This window comes from Blennius ocellaris, assembly GCF_963422515.1.
Source record: "Blennius ocellaris genome assembly, chromosome: 9".
Classification (NCBI taxonomy): domain Eukaryota; kingdom Metazoa; phylum Chordata; class Actinopteri; order Blenniiformes; family Blenniidae; genus Blennius; species Blennius ocellaris.
This window is the reverse complement of record NC_137658.1, coordinates 6,439,833-6,448,815: the sequence shown is the minus strand read 5'-3', so window position 1 is coordinate 6,448,815 and position 8,983 is coordinate 6,439,833. Positions and strand designations below refer to the sequence as shown.

At 44.5% G+C, this 8,983-nt stretch overlaps 1 protein-coding gene across 1 annotated transcript; it reads left to right on the top strand.

The window, feature by feature from the left end:
• Nucleotides 1–2,060: 2,060 nt before the first annotated feature.
• On the top strand, nt 2,061–4,259 carry LOC308134953 (leucine-rich repeat transmembrane protein FLRT1-like; the record flags this gene model as incomplete). Its single annotated transcript, XM_080502811.1, has 1 exon — nt 2,061–4,259. The coding sequence occupies one exon, from the start codon at nt 2,061–2,063 to the stop codon at nt 4,257–4,259; it is 2,199 nt and encodes a 732-aa protein (XP_080358937.1).
• Nucleotides 4,260–8,983: the final 4,724 nt, after the last annotated feature.

Sequence of the window (8,983 nt, the reverse complement as noted above, 5' to 3'; positions counted from 1 at the left end):
GCCATAAGAGACTGTGACAGTTGCAAGGTACGTGTGAGAGAAGACAGAAAATAAAAGGATCATTAAAAGGCTGACCATGTGTGAAAGAAAAAAAAATCTGGGCATGTCGGCAAAAACACACATAAACACCTGTGCCAAGAGGATATTTGTGAAATGGAAGCTGGGATAGTGTGGCACTGAAACATATGCTCGTTGATATTCATAGAGCATCTCAATATGGCCTGAACTTGAGTCTCCTTCCTGTGTGCGAGTCTTTCTCTTCCTTACCTTTTCTATCGCTCAAATGGCGGCATTATAAGGAAAGAGTAAGATTGAAGCTAAAAATATCATTAGGAAAAGAGAAAAATCAGGTCTGGGTCGAATGCTGAAGTGTGAGGCATGCAGTCTTTGTCAGCCTGACATATTAAATACTGCCTATGTCAGGCGGAGACAGCGGCTGGTTATTGTTGAGGCAGAATTAAAGATACACACACACACACACACACACACGTACATGAATGTGACTATTTTTATACCTGCTTTACCGATGAAAAAATACGCCAAAAACTAGTGTTTGCAACCATTCCTCTTTTAGCCCGAGACTCAGCTGATGCCGACTTCAGTCTTCACTGGCAGAAATTAATTTCCCCCTCTCCTCCTCTGACTGTCCAACTCTCCATCTGTCTCCTCGCCTACACCCCTCTCTCCCTGCTCTCCCTCCCTTCCCTTCATCTCGTCTATTGTTGCCATCTCTTGTTTGCTTTGCGTGGATTTTGACTGCAGCCATGGGCAATTTTGCATGTTGCACCGAGTTCACATACAAACACATACACACGCGTGCACAGAAGTGGAGGAAAAATATACTTGCCTCCAGAGGATTTGCTTATCAAATGTGCTGTCAAATCACGTCAGGCTTTTCATGTCAGGGCAAATTTTCCAGCCCGAGGCAACCCAAAAGAAAGGATTCGAACAAGAGAAGGCACACTGTAATTTCCACAACTTTCCCCACTGTATATTATTCATATTCTATAAATAGAGCTGTGAATACGGCGAATGTGAGCGTGGAGATAATTTTATCTGAATTGTAAATTCATGTTATTGATGTTGGTGTCAGGGATTTGCTGGGAGACAAGTGATAAAACATCGACCAAGGAACGTATTAATGTTGCAGAAAAATGCTTCCCTGTAAAACATCTCACTAAAATATTTCTGGGGATTTCAGGACCATTTTTTTTGCATAATTTATAGAAATTTCACAAACAATAACAACTGGGAGGAAACATGCATTATACATGTCAGCTTGCCGTGAGACCGCGCTGCACGTGAATTCCTGACGCTTGGCATGTTGGGGGAGCACTTCTGTGTCTGTTTTGGTCACAGCCTGTAATTTATGCCTCGCTTCTGAGGGCACAGTAACAAACCTGTGAGATTCTGATTTCTTATTGACGCCCTTATTTGAGGCAAGATATAGTGCAGGCACAACAAGTTTAGTGCTTCTGTTGTCTTCAGAGCCATCAACTGCACTGCAGGCAATTAATCTGATTTCCTTCCCACCGATATCCCCTCCATTTTAGTTTCATGTCACTCACAAGATTTCAGTTAATCTCCGTGGAAAAACAAAAATTGTCTTCACTTATTTTCTCTCCCCTCAACTGTCACTGTCCAATTTTCTCCATCTCTGTCGTCTCTTTGCTTTCTCCGATTCTTGTAATCTTCCTTGCCCGGTCACTCCAGCCCTCATCACGCTCTCTGTCTCCAAATGTCCATTCATCTTCTGCTTGGTTGCTCTGACCCATATAATACTGGGCAGCTTCTTTTAAGTGCTTCTGACGATTCAATCCCCAAATCTTCTCTACTTTAGAGATTAAAAAGTCTTTACTTTCACCAGCTGGTAAAAAAATACTTCACTTCAGTCAAGCAATTTTCCAGGTTCAGGTTAACATGGGGTCTGTTCCACTTTATCTTGGTATTTTAAGTTTTGACTTTTAAATTTGAATAAAAGTAGTTGCTCGCTCCTCATTTGTGCTTGTTGTAACACAGTTTTCCATTTTCTGTCTTTTAAACAGGAGCTGTGCATCAACATGGCAGCCGAGAGTCTTGCTGAGCTCCGCGATTGGCTTTTTCTGCTCCTCCTGTGCCTCACCTTATTGGCTGAGGTGCTGGAACTGGCGGCAGCGGCAATCGCCATGGAGACGGGTGAAGGAGATGAGGGCATAGTTTGTCCCTTAGTGTGCCGCTGTGATGAGGGTTTCGTCTACTGCAATGATCGCGGCCTCAGCATAATACCCCCGCTGCCACTAGCGGCTGCCATCCTCTACTTGCAGAGCAACCGGCTGAGCAACGCAGGGTTGCCTAAATCACTGGAAAGGAGCAATTCCATACGAGTGATTTACTTGTATGCGAACCAGTTGGATGAATTTCCTATACACCTCCCGCCATCGTTACGGGAGCTCCATTTACAGGATAATAATATACGAACGTTACCGCGTTCTGCTTTGGCTAAGTTACCATTACTAGAACGTTTACACCTGGATGATAACTCTATATCAACAGTTAGCATCCAGGAGCGGGCCTTTTCTGGGACTCCACGGCTTCGACTATTGTTCCTGTCTCGAAACCACCTCTCTAGCATCCCTGCAGGCCTGCCATCATCCTTGGAGGAGTTACGACTGGATGACAACAGAATCAACACGATCCCCACCCACGCGTTCCGCGGACTCTCGTCCCTGAGACGGTTGGTCCTGGATGGAAACTTGCTGGCTAATGCGCGCATTGCTGATGACACCTTTTCCCGTCTCTCCAACCTGACCGAGCTCTCGCTGGTGAGGAATGCCCTCGTCTCTCCACCGGTCAACCTGCCTTCAGCTCACCTGGTGCGACTCCATCTGCAAGACAATGGAATGACCCATATCCCGAGGACGGCCCTTGAAGGAATGCGGCGGCTACAGAGGTTGGACCTGTCGGGGAACAACTTGACTACACTCCCTCGAGGGATATTGAGGGACACAGAGAACCTAGAGCAGCTCCTGCTAAAAGGAAACCCCTGGAACTGCAACTGCAACCTTCGCTGGCTTCATGTCTGGCTGCATGGACGTGGCGCAGGAGTGACAGTCAAAGGTCTGACCTGTCAGGCACCAGAGTCTGTCAGGGGCCAGGCCCTGAGGGAAATCACTTCCCTGATAGAGCAGTGTGAGGGTCCTCCTGCTGGTCCCAGCACGGGAGTAGGGATCAACCCCGCAGAACGAGATGGAGGAAGTGAGGATGGTCTCGGCGGGGGTCAGGCAGTGGCTTCAGTACCTCATGGCAGCACTACCACTACCTCCCTGCTGGTCCCCACTCAAGGCTCCCTCTTCACCCTGCGAGCCAAGCGACCAGGCCTTGTAATGCCTCTCCCTCCAGGTGAGGGGGGGCAGGTATCTGGAGAGGCCCTGGAGCTGACAGTAAAGCCTCTCTCTTCAGACAGTGTACTGGTTAGCTGGCTTTGCCCGGAGCCAGCTCCCTCCTTCCGCCTGTCATGGCTGAGATTGGGCAGCAGTGCAGCTCTTGGTTCAATAACAGAGACGTTGGTTCCCGGAGAAAGGAGGCAGTATCTCCTCACGCAGCTCACCCCTCGCTCCCATTACCTCATTTGCCTGCTACCACTACGACAGGAGTCCTCATTTGGGGGCTCCAGCATGGGTTCATCTCGAAGTGGCAGCATGGACACGGACAGTAAAGTCCAACCCGCCTGTGCTCAGATAGAGACTGGAGATGCTCTGATCAGCTCAGGAGGGGAGGGCTCAGATAAGGAGGGACAGGACTCGGAGCTAACAGCACTGCCATTGGCAGGAATCATAGGGGGTGCCACAGCATTGGTCAGCCTGCTATTAATCTTTGGTATCTTCTGCTGGTATGGACAGAGAGCAGGTTACATGTCTGGGGACTCAGGATCGTACAGCAGGGGCCGGGGTGGCAAACATTACGATGACTATGTAGAGTCAGGCACTAAGAAGGACACTTCCATCTTAGAAATCAGGGCCCCTCCTGCAGGGTTTCAGATGACGGCTATGGCCCACCAGCCCCTGCAGCCTAAATTGGAGGATGTCACCTACATTCACACCATTTTTCCCTCCTCCTCCTCCTCTTCTTCCCAAGCCAACGGGACCTACCGGAGCACCCATGGAGCTGGCAGCCTCAACGGCACCATCCTCAGCCAAACCAGTCACCATCATGTCACTTATGGCACCAACCGTGGCTACAGAGAGGGTGGCATCCCTGACATAGATTATGCCTACACGTGATGATACAGGGGAAAACTCCCTGAGCCACAACGGCCTTCTTGGCTCGTGGTCGTTTTGTCCTTGGTTTCCAAAGTACCCTCTGTGCCTCTGCTGGTTCAATTGTGATTGGTTTGCAAAGTAGAGAAGACCGATTTCAGCGATATTGATTGGACATTTCTCTTGAGTGACAGAAGTAACCGTCCTACTATACTACTGGATGCTACATCATACAGTAGGCCCTTCTTTCAGCGCTACTTATAGTTATAAATGGTTACGTTTTCTCTTTTGAATATCTCAGTGTCTTTCAATCCTACTGTTCTTCTCAGCTCATAATAATACACAGTAATTTATTTGAGGTTGATATACTAGGCTTAGCTGATTTAGCGGGAGATATATTTATAATATGAGGAAAAAGGCACTTGATGTGTATAGAGATAGCCCTCATATCTTCCTACCAACTGTAAGCTCTGTGCTGTATAGATAAAAGGGATGAGAGAGGGAGAAATCAATGGCTGTTATAAACCATAGATGACAATGCATCATGGTTGACATGAAAAGATGTGTTCCGAGCCCCCTTCTTTCCTCTGGTTTACTCCACTCCTTTTTAATTTTTCCTCCTTTCTGCCTCTTTTTTGGGGGGCTGAGGCTCTTTCCTTTTATTTCTCTCATGCCTTTTGTGGTGCTGTGAGCAGAGGACGACTTTGTTCTCGCCAAGGGAGCTGACAGCAGTGATAACAGTTCTGACAGAGACAGGAGACACAAACCACAGCATGGAGAGACTAATGAGAGGGAGAGGGAGAGAAAGAAAGTGAGTGCGAAGGGGGGGTGACGGATAGATGGAAGGATGGAGGGAGAGAACATAAAAGAGGACAAGAGAGGGGTGCTGTTTTGGAGAAATGCAGATGCCGAGGTGTGTTGGCTTAAGGCAAAGCGAGGATGAAAAAGGAGGGGGGTGGGGGGGTTCATGGGCTAAGTGGAAAAAAAGGTGTGTGACAAATGCAGCAGCGGGAGGTTAAAAAAGAAAAAAGAACACAAAAGAAAAAAAAGATGGGGAATGAAGAAGGATGTGGGTGGGGTGAAGAAGAGGGTTGACAACTTAAATAATGTGACATCATCATCATCCAAAATGGGGATGAGGTTTTGCCCTCGGCGTGTCGGCTGCACTCTGCAGATACTTGAACAGACTGCACGCTTCTGTCATGGGCCGAAGCTTCCAGGTGCCTGAGATCAACAAACATTTATTCATTCATTGGTCTTACCTCCCACCCCGTGTACCCTCCACACACAAAGCAGACCCATTTGGACGGCACAAAAGATTTTGTAAACGCAAGCAGGGAGGCGATAGGGGGAGAGGCACGCCAAGACAATCAGAGAGAAAGTAAAATAATTGCCGAGACCACGGGAGAAATAACAAGCTGGTGAAAGAACGTCTAATACAACGCTTCATCACAGATTTTAGACGGAGCACTGCATGTACCCGGTTTTCTTATTGTGGTCTGGTTTCATCTTTAAATTATCTTTGCAAATGAAGTGAAAGAAACCTTATCATACATCTCATAATAGTAACCCATTATCTTCTAGAGGCTCGCCAAAACTTAATTAGAAAAAAAAAAAAAAAAAAAGTTTAAGCAGCTGATCATTTTCTGGTGGAAGTTGGAACGAGTTTGGTCTAATTCATCTTTTTCTACATTCACTCACGACAATATATGTGTTTGGATTAAAGCTGTCCCATTACTGTTTTTATTATTAATTGAGAAAAGAAGAAGATATCAACATATACTGATCGATCATCTTAAATGTGATTTTATATTTCAATATTTATTGCAATGTACTGATTTGGAGCATCCAGTGAATTGAATATCTGACAAATTGTAATGGTATATACAGTATATCAGACGATTGTATTGCAATCTCTGATCATACTGTCAGTTGTACAGCCAAACAGCGTCTGTGGTGTAAACAATACCGGTCTCTGAAATCAATTTAGAGGCAAAATACTAAATATTTTCTTGTTTCAGCTTCCTATTTGTGAATGTTTGCTGCTTTTCTACACCTTATGTCACAATAAATCGAATGCCTTTCTTTTCTTTCCAACTATGTTTTGAATGAATCAGTTTCAAAGTGTTATTTTTGGCTTTAAGAATCTGTGGTTACAATTAACCAGCTAATTGAAAATGGTAATGGAGTTTCAGCCTCACAAATTTATATCGTCCCAGAGAGTAGTCATCAAACTTCCCCATCCCAAATACTGCAATTTAACTGAAATCCAACCAGAAGTCCAAATTTACCTTATATTTGCTAAAATATCAAACTGGATTAGTCACGTCCGGAGCAGTGAAGTACATCAGCTGACTCAGCTGTCCCAGTTTTTTTTTTTTTTTTTTTTTTCCCCAGGCCTTTAGCACAGCATAGACGCAGCTCTGTTGACAGGGATCGCAGCCGGACCGCTACACTGTGCATTTCAACACGAACACGGGCACAGGGAAGCGGCACCTGCTTTCTGACTGCCTCCCTCTGACCCGACAAACACACTTTAAAAGAAGGAGGAACATCAAAGCAGGGTGCTAACAAACAGCCAGAGATTAGGGGAGGAAGAGGAGACCGTAGAGAGAGGGAAGTGAAGAGCGAGGGAGTAGAAGGGTGATTTTAGTTAGAGCCTGTAAGTGTTGAAACCCATTCTTTATACTTTGAGAAGCTCTCTTTCTCTTTTCCTACCCGTGTTACTGCGTAACAGTAATGTTGGAAGAGCTCCGGTGTGGATTTTTAGTTTTTTATGTCTGCATTTGTTCTCTGTGTGTTCTTTTTAAGAGCACTGACGCTTCCTTTCATTCTGTGTAGAAATTCTTTTCCTTTTAAAAACGTCACCCTCAGATGTGATAATGAAAACACTCTTATGTATAAACATAAAAATGGGTGCAAAATGCTATTCCATTTATTGGTCTGTCGTCTTTTTTTCTACGCAGATGAATAAAGACTTCTAAAAGGAAAAATAGCTTCTCTGCATATGTGTGTGCGCCTGTGTGTGTGTGTGTGTGTATGTGTGTGCGTCATGAAACTGAAAACGCTACAGCGGGAAATGTCAAATAATGCAGTTGGGTGGCTTAAAAACATTAAAATCAATGGAAAGCTGAGATTATTAATATGATTTATGGTGAGACAGAATGGACCTCGTTAAATCACACACACTGAATGAATCCATCAGCGGCTGTGTGCTCTGATTCAATTTGGGAGGATCAGCGGGACCCACATGCGTCTTGATCCCGGGAAGTTTGTGCATCTCACAGAGCTGCATCTCAAACCGTGTGTGTGTGTGTGTGTGTGTGTGTGTGTGTGTGTGTGTGTGTGTGTGTGTGTGTGTGTGTGTGTGTGTGTGTGTGTGTGTGTGTGTGTGTGTGTGTGTGTGCGTGCGTGCATACGGATGCGTTTAGGCGAAGACATGCCTCTCATGCTAAGTGAGTGCTAATGCTTGTGTAAGCATGGATCAATATAACGAACCGGGGAGTGTATAAGTGTCCATCTCAGAGTAACGGCTTGCGATGGGTATTTGTGAAGGAGGCCGAAGCACATATAGTCTATGCAGATAAACACGCTTGTTGAACACAGTGTGAACTGAAGTTGCAAACTTTGAAGTTGCACGATATGTGCAACTTCAAAGTTGTAAGGGTTTTTTATTTTTTTTAAATCAATTCAATTATATTTCTATGTCATTTCAGAGCACTTTAACGGAGAGAAATCCAACAATGCTGCATATTATGCAATCGTATTGATTGCAATTTTAAATAAGAGAATAAAATCACCTCAAATGGAGCAACAACAACAACAAAAAAACCTATTTCTGAGAATTTGTTTTTAAATATGTTTGACTCAGATATTTTTATGAATAGACTCGGGCAGGTATCTTTTCTTTTTTCTTTTAGAATTTTAATTAGATTTTCACTCATTTACAACTAAATGATGAGGACTTCATTTTGGATGTATTTGGGAAGCGCTTTTTTTTTTTTTTTTTTTCCTGTTTTGAAGAATGTATCCACAGTTTTTGTTTTTTTTCTTAAATTTACTCTCGGATTTTCTGACATGTTAAGACAATATTAGACTTTCAATATCAAGAGGCAAATTTGACGAGCGTAAAATAGGCCAAGGGTTTGTCGGGATATAGATTTTATATGATGCTCTAAAAGGTTTATGTATGTGTGTCAAAGCAGAGAACAAATGTGTTGCATCTACACGTCAGTGCTCTTAACAACAATGCCCTGAGTTCTCATCAGTCATTATGGAGGCTTTTCACTGTCGCAGTCCATTATCTCGCATCAAGCCCTCCGGCTTAATTATCCTAACTTGCATTATACCCAACGAAAAAGATGTACACTCAGAGATGGAAGTACTTATCTGTCTGGGCTGAAATTTACACTTCCCCTGCAACAAATGGGATCAAAGTGGAGGCTTCCATGAAGCTATCTGTACCTGACTGTCCACGCTGCTCACTCTGACGGAGGGAGCTGTAATTGAATTACTTATCGTGTTTAAGACGACAGGCAAACTCACGTTACGGTTGGAGTCCATAAGCACAAACAGCGGCGGTGCCCCGAGACGCAGTGACTTTCATTTTTAATTCGATTCATCTCGGAAAGCGCGGCCTCTATTTCTTTAACAAATGAGCTCAAACCACTGATGTGAAATAAAATGGTCGGCTGCATTTTAAACTCCATACTCAGTGTTTTCTTCAACACGGTGCCGTTAAGAATGAT